The sequence below is a fragment of the Stenella coeruleoalba genome (assembly GCF_951394435.1).
Source record: "Stenella coeruleoalba genome assembly, chromosome: 9".
NCBI lineage: Eukaryota > Metazoa > Chordata > Mammalia > Artiodactyla > Delphinidae > Stenella > Stenella coeruleoalba.
In genome coordinates, this window is record NC_137155.1 from 90,233,172 (window position 1) to 90,250,207 (window position 17,036).

Consider the following 17,036-nt stretch of genomic DNA (forward strand, 5'->3'; position numbering starts at 1 on the left):
CACCCCTGGGCATATATGATGTCATTTATATGTGGAATCTAAAAAAAATTATACAGATGAACTTACTTACAAAACAGAAATAGCCTCCCAGACATAGAAAACAAACTTATGGTTACCAAAGGGGAAAGGGGGATGGGGGGCAGGGATAAATTAGGTGTTTGGGATTAACAGATACTTACTACTATATATAAAATAGATAACCAACAACAGCCTACTGTATAGCACAGGGAACTATACTCAATATCTTATAATAACATAATGGAAAAGAATCTGAAAAAGAATATATATACACATATGTCTGTGTATGTATATATATATATATATATATATATCTGAATTACTTTGCTGTACAGCTGAGACTAACACAACATTGTAAGTCAACTATATTTCAATTTTTTTAAAAAAAATGCCTTCACAGAGCAGGCAGACTATTAAAATGTGGAGCTTCTCTCTTCCCCCAGATAGTCCCAGAACAGTGTGCTCAGGTATTGTTTCCAGTTCTTCTTTTTTTTAAAAAAAATATTTATGTATTTATTTATTTGGCTGCGCCAGGTCTTAGTGGCAGCACACAGGATCGTCACTGCAGCATGCAAACTCTTAGTTGCAGCATGTGGGATCTAGTTCCCTGACCAGAGATCAAACCCGGGCCCCCTGCATTGGGAGCACAGAGTCTTAGCTGGACCCCCAGGGAAGTCACTGTTTCCAGTTCTTAAGCTGATTCACTCCAACTATTCAGAAAGGTAGTAAGTTGACTAGAGCCTCATGAGTGAATATTCAGTTTACAGCTCTGTGTTACACATGTCCTACAAACAAGGGGATGAATATACCCCTTCTCCTATTACTCTCTAGCCCGTACCCAACTTCTTTTCTTCTGCAGGTAACATTCTGAAAACATGATTTACCTGGAAGAAAAAAACCATTGGGGAGGGGAGGTGTTCAGGAAAATGGAAAATCACCTGCAAATATCTGTCCTGGACCTTACTTACTCTTTTGCAGATGGCTCACAAGAGCAAAACCTTTGAGGAAAGGGACCATAATCAAGGCAAATAGTTGGAAAGGAGCAGAGGATGAGAGGACTAAAGCAGGACTAAAGCAAGCTCTAGATTTTTGGCCTCCATGAAATATGTGCGATATTAAAGGAATACAGAAGAGAAGAAATGGTTCTTAGCCTCGAGGAATTGTAATCTAGTAGGAGGAATAACATGCCTTTTGTGTTGGGTGTCCACAAGACCACCCCCAGTTTCAGTGATTTGCTGGAAGGACTCACAAGATTCAGAAAGTTTCTATACTCCCAGTTACAGTTTATTACAGCAAAAGGATACAGCTTAGAATCAGCAAAGGGGAAAGGTGCATAGGCAAAGTCCAGGAGAAACCAGGAACCAGATTCCAAATGTCCTCTCCCAGTGGCATCCCACAAATAGCCTTAATTCTCCAATCAACTACATAATAACATGTGCAAAATGTTGCTAACCAGGGAAATTCACTCAAGCCCTGATATCCAGGATTTTAATTGGGGGTAAGTTGTGAAGCCCCGCAGCACCTGTGTGATTGATCTTAACTACTTAGTCTCCAGCCCCTCAGAGGTCAAACTGACACAGCATGGCCCAGGGCCTCAGGTATGCAAAAACCATTGTTAGCCTTGTTAGTATCAGATCAAACTGATAGAGTGTGGCTCAAAACTTCAAGCTTACAAACATACTCTTATTAGGTAAAATAACAGTTCAGAGATCATCTCCCAGGAGTTATTCAAGGGCCAGTTCTTTCTGTGGAATATGTAGGATGATTGTGTAACCCACCCTCACTGAGTTAACCCTTTACTGCATCACCAAGTAGTATGCAGACTATAAACTATTTAAATTTAAAAAATATTTATTTATTTTATTTTGGCCTCGCCTTGTGGCATCTTAGTTCTCCAACCAGGGATCGAACCCAGCCCTCAGCAGTGAGAGTGCAGAGTCCTAACCACTGGACTGCCAGGGAATTCCCTATAAACATTTTTTAAAAAATAACGGAATTTAACATTTTTCTGATAGCAGAAAACTTAATCTAGTCATATTCTCAGTTACTTTAGGTTTTGTTTCTATTTTGGTTTTGGTCATCATTTCAGATTTTAAGTCAGTCAATACAATATTCATTCTCCCTCCTATCTAGGGCCAGTTTGAAGATCCGAGGCCGTAATAGGGCCATGGCATATGTGGGAGAGACACTGGGTCCTCGGGCATCCTTGGTTTACGGTGGCATACATAGAATGTGCCTTGCCTCCATTGGTTCTTGACTGCTGACATCTCTCCGGAAGCCACTGAGGTAATGCAGGACAGTCTTTGGTCCCTGCACACTGCATCCTCCTTGTCCTAACAATGAAGCCTCAAGTCATCCAAGCCTTTGGACTACTACTGAAGGGACAAAAATCTTTACTTTGTTCCTTTAAAGCTATAGGAGATTGAGCGAAGGGGTCATCTCAAACTCTTCTTGTCCAGACCTGTGTCACAACCTCTGAGAGTTCTACTCAAAAATAATTTTGTTAAACTTCCTTGGAAGTTCAAGAATTTCCATCCATTGCTACCTTTTAAGGGGTGGGTGTGAGAAATCCTCACCAGCATCTAATGCTCTTGCTCTCCTTGCAGACTCCCTTCTCTTCCAGCACAGGCAACCTGTATCTCCTCTCTCAGAAATGGTGATAGAAGTAGTGCTGGTGAAGTTTAGAAAATGACAAGCCATCCAATTAGGCTGAAGATTAGAATGGGTATGGGAAAGCAGTGAGGATCAGGCAGGAAGATCGAATGAGGCTATCAGGCAGGGATGAAATTGTGGAGAGCCTTGGATGCAGTGGGGAGCCATAGAAATTATAGAAAAGGAGAGGGCAATAGAGAGAGCTGTAATTAAGGAAGAATAAGAGTGTGGATCTCTGTGAAATATTTTTGCAATACATTTGGGAGGACAATATATAGATAAGATAATTGGGATTAAAAAAACCTAGGGCTTCCCTGGTGGCGCTAGTGGTTGGGGGTCCGCCTGCCGATGCAGGGGACACGGGTTCATGCCCCGGTCCGGGAAGATCCCACATGCCGCGGAGCGGCTGGGCCCGTGAGCCATGGCCACTGAGCCTGTGCGTCCGGGAGCCTGTGCTCCGCAACGGGAGAGGCCACATCAGTGAGAGGCCCGCGTACCAAAAAAAAAAAAAAAAAACCTAAAACAATAAATTCATTTTCTGGACTTAAAAAAACCCAGAAGCCATATATATTTGAACAAAGTAAAACATGATTGTTTTAATTACATGAGACTAGGAAGTCTAAGAATATGGAAAATAGTTTTCTCTAAAACTAATTATCCATGATGATTTGAGAAACTGAACTAGAGGGTTGTATTAAATTGCATGGAATTCTCTCCAAACAAGCCTCCCCAATTTACCTCTTATTCTTTTCTTCTCCACTGCCATCATCTGAAGGAATACAAGGCACTTGTCTTTCAGTCTGCTTGAATCCTGTATACCACCTCTACAATGAATTATTAGCATATTAAGAGCATTACTTTTAATACAGAATTTGCTTTCCTACTATATGAAGATTTTCAAGGTACCACTACAAAAACAGGGTACAGAGGGAAGGGCATTTCAAAACAAAGGGAAAAGCACGTGTAAAGCAGGGAAGAGTTAAAATTGCTGGAGCATAAAGTAGTGGGAGCTTCAGCTTGAGAGGTGTATGGGGATGAAATTTGGAGGGATAACAGGTGGGATAAGAAAATTGTTGCTCTAAAGCTGTTCCTGGACCATCCACATCACAATCAGGAGATGCTGCTAAAATTGAATATGGGGAGGGGTCCAAGGATCAACGTCTAAGTAAATTTGCCAGGTGATTCTTATGCAAACTAAGGTTTAAGAAACTACTACTATACAAAATAAATAGCCCTTGAATGTCATTAAGAAGGAAAACTTCACTCTGGAGGCCTATGGAAATTGGATTTAGATCTGTTTGGGAAAGAGGCTGCTAGGAGAGGAATAATTTGGGAAAGGTAAGGTCTCGAGGGAAAGCTAGGATGCCTGGAGTTGGCCCTTTGGCCATTTTTTTTTTTTTTTTTTCGGTACGTGGGCCTCTCACTGTTGTGACCTCTCCCGTTGCGGAGCACAGGCTCCGGACGCGCAGGCCCAGCGGCCATGGCTCAGGGGCCCAGCCGCTCCGCGGCATGTGGGATCTTCCCAGACCGGGGCACGAACCCGTGTCCCCTACATCGGCAGTCGGACTCTCAACCACTGCGCCACCAGGGAAGCCCCCTTTGGCCATTTTTAGAGTGAAAATATGTGTAACTTCTGATATAAGTGTGGGGTGGGGCTGGGGGGATGAAAACGAATATTTTAGAATTATTTGGCTATCACTATTGACATTTGTTTCTATTTCTTGTAATGATGCCATGTTTATGCAATAAAACACTTTCAAACAATCTTTATATATTAACTCCTTGGAAAATAAACCATTTTTATTCACTTAAAAAGCAAATCACTGACTTTAAAAATTGATTTCACCTTTTTCATTGGGGAAACCCTTTAAAAATTCCCGACTTGCAAACCTCCCCTCTTACTCTTCATGCTCGCAACTCATTATAGAGATGAGTAAATTCAGGTGGCAAAATCCATGCCTCCTCCACATATTTTCTACACAACATTTTCCCGTTTTTCAAAATTCTTTCCTTTGCTTTTCACTCTCTCCACTTTGTCATCCTTCTACCCTCCCACCATATTTATTCCTCCTACAGGACCCCTGTCTGCAGTAGTAAAATGAGTTTTTCGTAGCAGTTACTTAATTTACAATGTCCGGCAGACACAGTGAAGCCCCGCCCCGTAGGAGGAGCTAACACAGCCGGACCGAATTAGGTGGTCGATCGTTAACAAATGAACCCTTAATCTTTTTAGAGGAGCTAAACACACACAAAGGCCCAATCAGAGGCCGCGGTTCCAGGAGCTCGGTGGGCGGGGCGGGGCAAGCTACCTCCCACCTCCCAGCCTCTCGCAACGGCCGTCCGAGCCTCGCGGGCTTCCGCACGCCCCGCCCCCCGACCAGGCGCGGCGGCTATTGGGCGGCGCACTCCTTGCAGTCGCCTCGGTTGCTGGGAGAGGGAGGGAGGGGGCGGGGCCTGAGGTGGGTCCTGGGGCCCGAGAGAAAGGCCGGGAGGCGAGGGCGGGCTGGGCGGATTTGACGAGAGCCGCGGCGGTTGGCGAAGCGGACGGGGCGCAGCCTCTCCGGTGCGAAGAGCAGTCCCCACTGACAGATCCCCTTCTTCCGGCCGCGCCACCCGGGAGGCGGATCCCCGGGGCCTGAGGAGGCTTCCTTGGCCCTGGACTCCCTCCCTCTCCTACGAGTCACCCGGGCGGCCTGGGAGGAGAAGGAGGAGAAGGAAGTCGTCGGGGGCGGCGGCGGGCAGAGAACCCGCTCGTCTTTTCCCGGCGGCGGCGGCGGCGGCGGCGGGGGCAGGACAATGGAGGTGGCTGTAGAGAAGGCGGCGACGGCGGCCGCGGCGGCTTCGGCGGCGGCCGCCGGGGGGCCCTCGGCTCCGCCGAGCGGGGAGAACGAGGCCGAGAGTCGGCAGGGCCCCGACTCGGAGCGCGGAGGCGAGGCGGCCCGGCTCAACCTGTTGGACACTTGCGCCGTGTGCCACCAGAACATCCAGAGCCGGGCGCCCAAGCTGCTGCCCTGCCTGCACTCCTTCTGCCAGCGCTGCCTGCCCGCGCCCCAGCGCTACCTCATGCTGCCCGCCCCCATGCTGGGCTCGGCCGAGACCCCGCCGCCCGTCCCCGCCCCCGGCTCGCCGGTCAGCGGCTCCTCGCCTTTCGCTACCCAAGGTGAGAGGCGGGTGCGGGCGCGGTAGGGGGTGGAGAGCCCGGGCAGGCCGGCGCCCTGGAGCGGCGCAGTGACCCGCTGTCATGTCGCCGCCGCCCGGGGTGCGCGGCGGGGGAGGGGCGAGGAGGGTCTGTGCTGCCGGCGGTGACATGGAGGGCCCGCGCGTTGTGCGGCGTACCGCGCGCCCCGCGAGCAACTTCCACCGGCGCTGTAGACTTGGCCGCGCTGCTGCTGCTGCTCCCCAGCATTCTCCCCCCGGGTGCATGGCCCATGCGACCCGCACTTTTGAAAACCTCTGTTGGAGTCTGCTGTAGTATCTCGGGTCCTTTGACGACTGCATCTAGTTAACCGCTGCCCTCTGCCTCCCCAAAGCTTTGTCCAGGTCCATGTGATCCTAATCATCTCGTATGTACCCATGTTATTTGAGCTGGAGAGGGGGAGGGAGGGATAAAGATGAAGTGATGGTGACTTTCTTTGATGATTGATTACAGATCGGATGCCGTCTATTTTTTGTCTTGCATGTTTTGGGTTATTTACCTTAATGAGCCCCCAGTTCTCTCCTCTCCGATGGGGACAAAGGAACTAAGAGACGGTGTTTTGTTGTCCTTCTCTTTCGGAGATTTTATTTTGAGACAGTAAATGGTAAAGAGAAACAGAACAAAGTGATTTGGGGTGCCGCATTTTCTTGTATTTTGTGGACAGCAGCTGGAAGTGTTGAAGTTACTGTTCTCTTTGTGGTGTTTGTTACTGTATAATGAGACTTTTGACAGGTAGTTCCCATTGCTAACGTTAACAGGTTTGAAACACTTAAAGTAAGCACAGTAAATTGTTTCTAGTAGAATAATTGAGGTTTTAAATGTTTATATTGCAAATATTTGAGCACCTCCGTTTAAAAAATACAAAGTGGAAATAATTCGTTTTTAATATATACTGCCTTTTTTAAAGGGACTAGTTGATTTAATTAGAGATAAAATGCAGATTAAACAGTTGAGCTAGGTCAAAGAACATATGAAATTGATGCTTTTAAATAGGTTGTAGTGTTAGATTCTTGATTTAATTATATGTTAGGAACAGTGTCTAGTTGAGAGAGACAGTTTTCCGTGGGTTTCTCTGTTTCTGCAGGTCTTACCAGGGGAGGTACTGACTGCCCTTTGTTTCTGTTTTTAAAGGATGTTTGTATAAGGAAGAGCCTTGGAAGGTAGAGATAGTGTCTTCCACCAGAGCAAAGAATAGCCATGCATGTGGTGCTGTATAATAAAGATAGATGTCACCTTCTGGAGTGAAAGGCAGGCATGCTTATTGCCCATCATAAAAGAAGAGGGTTCCCTAGGCTTAGGTTTCCTCTTCTGCAACACAACCCATTGCCTGTGCAAGCATCAGCTGCCCCTCTTCACCTTGCCAGGTGGGAACCGGGCCTCTGGAAACCAGTGCAAAAATGTTGACACTTTGGCTTATATTATTACTGGAAGTAACAAACTGCCCTTTGTATCTGACCCACAAGTCTCCTGTCTTCAACCAGCATCCGTGGAAGCTACTTTGTTAGCTTACAAGTAGGGTAAAATCTCGAATCCTTCACGCTGATTTGCTCTGCCATGGCCCACCTGTTGGAAAGTTAGTACAGGTGAAACTTAAATTTTAGTTCTTAATTTTTAGACACATTTAAGGGTTTCTTTTATTTATATTTTAAATGATCAAATGGGCCAGTAGCTAATTAGGAACTAAATTTTGCATAATTCTAGAATTAAGATGTATTGTGTGCCAGGCCATGACATTTAGATCTGAATGAATGAGAACGTGGGTAATAAAAGCTCTGATCCTCAACTCTGAGGCAAGTTTGCAATTATATAGAGTTCTCAAAATGTTCCAGTCTCCAAATATTTTTTACCTTTGTGTTTGTATTGTAAGCAAGAGTTCAGGAAAGCATTTAAATTGGAAGATAATGTTTTTGTTTTTATACTAAGAAAGAAGAAGCCTTTGTTAAATGATACTTTCACATACACCTCTAAAAAATAGGGCTATCTTCAATAAATTAAAAATACTATCCTGAGTCTTAATAACTTGAATATTTTCTCCCTGCCTCTCTCCTTGCAAACTTATTTTAATACTAGCTGTAACAAAAGTTTAGGCAATATATTTCAGAACTACACTTGACCCTTGAACAACACAGTTTGAACTGCAAGGGTGCACTTATACACAGATTTTTTTCAATAGCAAATACTAGAGTAGTACAAGATTTGTGGTGGGTTGAATCCAAGGATGCGGAACTGGTGATAGGGAGGGCCGACTGTAAGTTATATTCAAAATTTCAGCGGCGGAAGGGTCAGCACTCCTAACCCCAAACTTGTTCAAGAATCAACTGTAAATAAATAGGGTTCATTTGATTATCTCTGTTCTTCATTCTCCTAATGAACTTGTGGGTACAGGCATCATAGGTCAAACTACCTTCAGGAGCTAAGCAAGTAATTGAGATGGAGAACTATGAGCCTGGGGTAAAACAATAGGGAATGGTGGGGAGTGAAAGGAAAGGGGAGCAAACTGTACTTAGCTGCAGCACATTGTCCTGTGACAGCGCAGGGCCAGGGTTGGAGGATATTTTATTTATTTATTTTTTAACGAGAAGTCTGGAGTCTGGATTTTATGTCATGTTTTTCTAGTATTAGATATTGGCAAGTAATAAAAAATGCACACGCACACGCACACACACACAATGTAGACCCGTTCTGTAGGCCAAACAAAACAAGTTTTGTTGAAGCCACATGTGTTGCGATTATACTCTTAGATTTAGATAGGGGTTTTCAAATTTTAGCTCTACTAGAATCACCTGGTATGCTTGTTGAGCATCTAGATTTCTAGGCCTCTCACCCCAGAGAGCCCAGTATGTCATAGTTTTAGAGTTCTAGAGTATAATCATAAACCCTAGTTTTTTGGGGGTTTTTTTGAGTTTTTTTTAGCTCAAGCTGTATTATATTCCACAGTACAGTTGATCAAAGAGGATTCTTTAGAAAATTAAAAATTCAAGGTGTAGTGTTCTCCACAGTATCAGACCTAGTTTCCCTTTCTATTAAGTACTTTTTGCTGCTCCCTTTGTTATATCCTAAATGAACTTTATAGAAAGCAAGTCTTTTCTAACACGTATTTTTTACAAAAATCAACATAATGGTTTGACTGTTTTAAAGAAGAAACAAAGCTAATTTATAGCAACAAACATATAATTTGTAAATGCTTAGACACAATTACACTAGCCACCAAGCCTCCATTGAGAACGTTGGTTCAAACTTTTGTAAGGCTACCAGTTGGAAGGAATGAGGGTGAGTGACCACAAGCTAAAGTTGGTTTACTACCTCAGTCCCGACTTTCATTTTCTTAGTATGCAGTAATGTCCAGGAAAGAGGGAAGAGCTTAGAAAACATTTTCTTTAGGTACATATTGGTACATGAAGTCAGGAGACAAACTGATCTTGGAGAAATGTTACAACATTGTGCAATATTTTGTAGTGTGGATGTACCGTTCAGCCAAAGAGTAGCAAGCTCTAAGAGCTATTTTTAAAGAATACTGAGAGCACACTTTTGAAAGGGGTCAAGGGAGAGTAAAATGTGAGTCCATCAGTCCTCTTTATTAACTGGCAGTCTGTAAGATACAGCTATCAATTCTGGGAGCTGATTTCTTTTGGTTCTTGGAGAAAGGTATTAATCACGTTTCGAGTACAATATATAATGACAAAGGATTTAAGATTTAAGATCTGTATACAATATTCACCTGTTGATGGAAGTTACTGTTGATTTCAGTTTGGGGTTGTTATGAATAAAACAGTTATAAATACTTGTAGACAAGTCGTTATGTCAATATGTTTTCATTTCCTTGGGTAAATACTTAGAATTGGAATTCCTTGTTTGTGTCATAAGTGTATGTTTACCTGGTATACCATTTTGCATTCCCTCCAGCAGTGTATGAGAGTTCAAGTTAACGTCCTCACTAATTTGGGTGGTGTTAGTCTTTAATTTTAGCCGTTCTAACATGTTTGAAGAGGTATCTCATGATTTTAATTTTCATTTCCCCAATGAATAATAATGGGCATCTTTTCCTGTGCTTATTGGCTATTCTTACTTATTTTTGGTAAAATTTCAGTTTAAGGTTTTTGTAGATTTTTAAAACTAGATGATTTGGCCTGTTACTGAAAAGTAAAAATTCTTTATAATATGTCCAGTTTCCTGGCGCTTGTCTACATACACATATTGCAGGTATTTTCTTCCACTCCTTTTGCTTGCTTGTTCATCTTCTTTTTCTTTTTTTGTTTTTTTGCTGCACCATGCGGCATGTGGGATCTTAGTTCCCCGACCAGGGATCATACCTGCACCCCCTGCATTGGAAGTGTGGAGTCTTAACCACTGGGCCATCAGGGAAGTCCCTCATTTTCTTTTTCTTTTTTATTTTAACTTTCTATTTTATTTTGGAGTATAGCCAATTAACAGTGTGATAGTTTCAGGTGCACAGCAAAGGGACTCAGCCATACATATGCACGTATCCATTCTCCCCCAAACTCCCCTCCCATCCAGGCCAAATAACATTGATAAGAATTCCCTGTGCTGTACAGTAGGTCCTTGTTGGTTATCCATTTTAAATATAGCAGTGTGTACATGTCCATCCTAAACTCCCTGACTATACCTTCTTATTGATGGTGTCTTTTGAAAAGCTGAAGTTTTAAATTTTATCTAGTTTATAATTTCTTTTTCTTTTATGGTTAGTGATTTTCGTGTTCTGACAATTCTGTGCCTACTCCAAGTTTACTTAGATTTTTCTCCTGTCTTTTCTTTCAGTACTTTTATAGCTTTAGCTTTTATATTTAGATCTGTAATATATTTTGGGTAATTTTTGTGCTAGTTAAAGGTTGAGGTTTATGTTTTTAACCGTATGTTAAAGCACCATTTTTTGAAAAGAATACTTTCCCCGTTATATTACTTTTGGCATTTTTGTAAAAAGTCAGTTGAACATATATGTATGGTTCTGTTTCTCTACTCTCTATTCTATTGATCTATTCGTTCAGTACTAATAATGTTTTTTTTATTTTTAATTTAGCTTTTTAAGCAGATTTTGAAATTGGACAATTTTGTTCTTTTTCAAAATTGTTTTGGCCCTTTAAAGTCATTGCATTTCTTTACAAGTTTTTAGAATCGAATTATCAATTTCTACACAAAAGTCTGCTGTGATTTTGATTGGAATTGCATTGAATCTAGATAACAATTTGGGGAGAATGATCTTAATGATATTGACTGTTCCTATCCATGAACATGTTTTATTTCCCATTTATTTAGATCTTTAATTTCAGTACTCTTATAGTGGTCTTGGGCAATTTTTGTGAAGTTTATTCTAAAATATTTTATGATAATGTTCTTTAACAATATTGAAATTGGTGTTTTAAAATTTTTCATTTCCAATTACTTGTTGCTAATATATTGAAATACAATTGGCTTTTGTATATTGATTGTATGCTACTCTCTTGCTAAATTCAGTTATTAAATCTAGTAGTTTTTGTAGATTCCTTAGGAATTTCTACATAGACTATCATGTTACTTGCAGGTAGTTGTTTCTTTTCATCCTTTATAATTTATGACATTTTCTTCCCTTATTGCACTAGCTAGGACTTCTGGTAGCATATTGAATAGAAGTTTAATTTCAATATTAAATGAGAGATGACATCCTTTTTCTTATTCCTGATCTTAGGGGTAAAACATTCAGTCATTCACCACTAGTATGTTAGCTTGTTTGTTTTTTATAAATGCCCATTATCAAAATTAAGAGGTTCCCTTCTATTCCAAGTGTACTGAAGGTTTTTTTTTTTATCATGAATGAATGATAAATTTTGGTCAAATGCATTTTCTGTATCTATTAAAATGATCTATGGTTTTTCTCTTTTTTTTCTTTTGCTGTGGTGAATTACATTGATTTTCAGATGTTAAACCAGTCTTGAATTCTTGGTGTATACCCCACTTGGTCATGATGTATTATCCTTTCTGTGTACTTCTGGATTTGAATTGCTAACACTTCAAGGGGTTTGGGGGTTTTTTTTTTTTTTTCTTCATGGGGAACATTGGTGGTATGGTTTTCTTGTGGTTTTTTTTTGTTTTTGTTTTGTTTTGTTTTGTGGTACGCAGGCCTCTCACTGTTGTGGCCTCTCCCGTTGCGGAGCACAGGCTCCAGATGCGCAGGCTCAGTGGCCATGGCTCACGGGCCTAGCCGCTCCGCGGCATGTGGGATCTTCCTGGACCGGGGCACGAACCCGTATCCCCTGCATCGGCAGGCGGACTCTCAACCACTGCGCCACCAGGGAAGCCCTTTCCTTGTGTTTTTATCTGATTTTGGTATCAAGGTAATACCTCAAAATGTGGTGTGAGGTGTTCCCTCCATCTCTATTTTCTGAAAGAGTTTTTGTTAAATTGCTATGAATGCTTCCTTAAATACTTGACAATTCACCAGTGAATCCACCTGGACTTGGAGTTTTCTTTACGGGGAACGTTTTGATTAGGAATTCAGTGTCTTTAATAGAGATAGGGCTCTCAGATTTTTTGTTTCTTCTCAAATCCATTTTGGTAAATTGTTTGAAGAAAATTATATGATTCAGCTAGTTTGTACATTTACTGGCATGAGTTTGTTCACAATATTCCCTTATCCTTTTAGTGTTTTCAGGAGTTGAATGATATCCCCTTTTGTTTCTATATGTAATTCATATTTATTCTTGGTTACTATTACTAAGGGTTTATCAACTAACTTTTGGCTTTGTTAATTTTATTTATTGTCTCTGCTTTAAAGGTACAGTTTTTTCTCTAAGCATGTGTTAGCCACCTCAGACAAATTTTGTGTTGTGTTTTTATTAACATTCCATTAAAAATTTTTTAAATTTCTCTTGTAATTTCTTCTATGACCAATGGGTTGCTTAGAAGTGTGTTAATTTATAGGCATATGGGGGATTTTCTAGATAGCTTATTTCATTGTAGTAAAAAAAATGCTCTGTAGGGTTTAAATCTTTTGAAGTTTATTGAGACATTTTATATTCTAGCATATCATCTATTTTGGTGAATGTGCACTTAAAGAATTTAAATTCTACAGTTGTTGGGAGTAGTGTTCTGTAAATGTCAATTAGGTCAAGTTGGTTGATAGTGTTGTAAAAAAAATTATATTTTTATTCTTTTTGTTGTTGCTAGGTTTGGTTTTTTGTTTGTTTTAAAGCTGTACATATTTTAAATTTATTTATTTATTTTAGGCAGCATTGGGTCTTTGTTGCTGCGTGCAGGCTTTCTCTACTTGCAGCCTGCAGGGGCCACTCTTCATTGTGCGTGGCTTCTCATTGCAGTGGCTTGTTGCAGAGCACGGGCTCTAGGCGCATGGGCTTCAGTAGCTGCGGCACACAGGCTCAGTAGTTGTGGTTCACGGGCTCTAGAGCGCAGGCTCAGTAGTTGTGGCGCATGGGCTTAATTGCTCTGCGGCATGTGGGATTTTCCCGGACCAGCACTTGAACCCATGTCCTCTGCATTGGCAGGCAGATTCTTAACCACTGCACCACCAGGGAAGTCCCTTTGTTGTTGTTTTTGTTTTTGTCTGCTTGTTCTATCAGTTATAGAAAGAAGAATGTTTAAGTCTTCAATCATGATTGTTGATTTCTCTCTTTATTCCTTTAATCCAGTTAGTTTCTGCTATAAGTATTTTGAAGCTTTGTCTTACTGATGAATTGCCTGCCCTTTTTAACACTACGAAATGTTCTTCTCTATCATTCATACTACTGTTTCATGACCTATGCATTGTCTTATATTAATTAGCTATCAGTTTTCTTATCTTTGTGTTTAAATTGTTTATTTTTCCATCCTTTTATTTTTAACCTTTATATTTAAAGTGTATCTCTTGTAGATAGTGTATGGTTGTGTCTTGCTTTTTTATCCAAGTTGTAAAATTTTGCTTTTAATTGTTTAATTCATTTACATTTTAAGTAATTTATTAGTATGGTCCAATTTAAGATTACCATCTTTTTATTTATTTTCTTTTTGTTCCTGCTGGGCCTCTAGTATCTTTGCTCCTCTCTCAATCCCTTAGCAGCTGCTCTCTGGTAGACTTCTGGTAAGTCTCACTCTGCACATGAGTGGTAGCCTTCAGCCAAGAATTTGGAGAAACCCTACATAGACTACTGGCACCCTTCCTCTGTGCAGTTCCCTTCTCTCCAGTGCTTCTCTGTTTCACAGCCCCAAATTTCCCCTGGCTCCTAAGCTGTGTTCTCCTGAGCCTCTAGTTCCCTGTACCATGGTCAGGATATAGTTCCCAGGCAGACAATCAAGATATTATAGGGGCTCACTTCCTGAGTTTATTCTTCCCAGTTACATATAGTTATTCATGTCAGGCAAGCTTGTCTTGGTACTAGTTACTCTGTCCTGGTGAAAAGTTGATGTCCGAAGACCATTTTTTAATCACATTGCACTTTTTTCATATACTCAAATGTGGGTAATCAGCAAACTTTGGTTCTTAGATTCTTAGATTTGTCCCTTTAATTTTTCTTAGAGACCGCACCAATTTAAACTATCACCAAGATGCACACATCTCTCGTGTCTTCCTGTTACCTTGACCCCTTTCTCAAATTTTATGTGCATTTTCAAGTATGCACTAGACCAGTAGTCTCTAAAATGGGATGTGTGCTGCATTATGAAATAAAATTCTAGTGAGGTGAGGGAAAACATTAGAACTTATTTGCATAAATTAAGCTGGAAAGTACTTGATGTGTAGATTGTTGTGGTCACATGAATAAGCATGTTAACTGGCTACATTGCACATATTGTACACAAAGTATCCTGAGGGAGGAGTCAGGGCTGCTGCAAGTCCAAAAGTTACCTTTGTGTGAGTTAGAAATAAGTGTGGCGTATGTAGCCCCAGGGAATACATGGTTTAGCAGATGGAACAAGAATAATCCTCATTTGCCCTCTAAAATTAGGCAGTCCCTTGTGCTGTATCTGAATGGGTCTCCCCTCACCTACCCACCAAGTTTAATTGTGCTTAGAGCCCTGGAAGATTGGGACCTAGAACTAGGAATAAATCTTCTCATAAAAGAAAAAAACAAAAACAATACTATACACAGCTGCCCTGGAGGTGATGGGATTTCTCTACTGCAGACCCCGTTGTGTTTTTTTTTTCTCCCACAAATTGTAACACAATTTGGATAAGTAAGTTTATGGATTTTCACATCTATTTTTAACTAAAATGACTGTCAAAAGACTGAAGATCATGGTAGGCCATTACCAGGACCCTAGTGAAGTTAGGGTCTAATCTCCATTCCTAGAGAAGTTCCATATGGATGCCACTCAAAAAAGTCCCTCGGTTTCAACAGTCTGGAAAGTCCCTAAATTATAAGATGTAGGGCACATGTGCAATAGCCATAAAAAATGATCCCCCCCACATATCTATGGTCAATTAATATTCCACAAAAGAGTCAAGAGTATACAGTGGAGAAAAAGTCTCTTCAATAATTGGTGCTGGGAAAACTGTACAGCTACATGTAAAAAAAAAATGAAATTAGAACATTCTCTAATGTCATATACAAAAATAAACTCAAAATGGATTAAAGACCTAAACATAAGACTGGATACTATAAAACTCCTAGAGGAAAACATAGGCAGAACACTCTGACATAAATCGTAGCAGTATTTTTTGGATCTATCTGCTAGAGTAATGGAAAAAAAGCAAAAATAAACAAATGGGATCTAATTAAACTTAAAAGCTTTTGCACAGCAAACGAAACCATAAACAAAATGAAAAGACGACCTACAGAATGGGAGAAAATATTTGCAAATGATGTGACCAACAAGGGATTAATTTCCAGAATACACAAACAGCTCATACAGCTCAATATCAAAAAAACAAACAACCTGATCAAAAAATAGGCAGAAGACCTAAATAGACATTTCTCCAAAGAAGACATACAGATGGCCAACAGGCACACGAAAAGATGCTCAACATCACTAATAGTCAGAGAAATGCAAATCAAAACCACCATGAGGAATCACCTCACACTGGTCAGAATGGCCATCATCAAAGAGTCTACAAATAATAAATGCTGCAGAGGGTGTGGAGAAAAGGGAATGCTCTTACACTGTTGGTGGGAATGTAAATTGGTACAGCCACTATAGAGAACAGTATGGAGGTTCCTTAGAAAACTAAAAAGAGTTTTACCATATGATCCAGCAATCCCACTCCTGGGCATATATCTGGAAAAGACGAAAACTCTTAATTTGAAAAGATACATGCACCCCAATGTTCATAGCAGCACTATTTACAATAGCCAAGACATGGAAGCAACCTAAGTGTCCATTGACAGATGACTGGATGAAGAAGATGTGGTACGTATATACAACCATGAAAAAGAATGAAATAATGCCATTTGCAGCAACATGGATGGACCTAGAGATTATCATACTAAGTAAGTCAGAGAAAGACAAATACCATATATCACTGATATGTGGAATCTAAAAAATGATACAAATGAACTTATTTACAAAACAGAAATAGACTCACAGACATAGAAAACAAACTTATGGTTACCAAAGGGGGAAAAGGTGGGGGGATAAATTAAGAGTTTGGGATTAACACATACACACTACTGTATGTAAACTAGATAAACAACAGTGTCCTACTGTATAGCACAAGGAACTATACTCAGTATCGTGTAATAACCTATAATGGAAAAGAATCTGAAAAAGAATATATATATATTTTATATACATATATAAAACACTGAATCACTTTGGTGTATACCTGAAACTAACACAACATTGTAAATCAACTATACTTCATTCATTTAAAAAAATTATAAATTCTTTAAAAAAAAAGTGATCCCAATTCTAATTAAAAGTGTAGAGATAGGGCTTCCCTGGTGGCGCAGTGGTTGAGAGTCCGCCTGCCGATGCAGGGGACACGGGTTCGTGCCCCGGTCCAGGAAGATCCCACATGCTGCGGAGCGACTGGGCCCGTGAGCCATGGCCGCTGGGCCTGCGCGTCCGGAGCCTGTGCTCTGCAACGGGAGAGGCCACAACAGTGAGAGGCCCGCGTACAGCAAAAAAAAAAAAAAAAAAAAGTGTAGAGATAGTTCCATTTAAGTCTGTAATCAAGGTTGGGTACTGTTGGCTTGGTTCTTACCCAGTTTAGGAAAATACAGAAAACTGAGCCCAGAGAAATCAGGGC

General features: G+C 40.9%; 1 protein-coding gene across 3 annotated transcripts in view; it reads left to right on the forward strand.

The window, feature by feature from the left end:
• Positions 1-5,153: 5,153 nt before the first annotated feature.
• Positions 5,154-17,036, forward strand: part of TRIM24 (tripartite motif containing 24) — a 93,481-nt gene continuing 81,598 nt past the window's right edge. For all 3 annotated transcript variants that reach the window (XM_079931124.1, XM_079931126.1, XM_079931125.1), the window contains exon 1: positions 5,154-5,830. In XM_079931124.1, the coding sequence (XP_079787250.1) occupies positions 5,467-5,830 (364 nt within the window). In that variant the 5' untranslated portion in view covers positions 5,154-5,466. The remainder of the gene's footprint in view (positions 5,831-17,036) is intronic.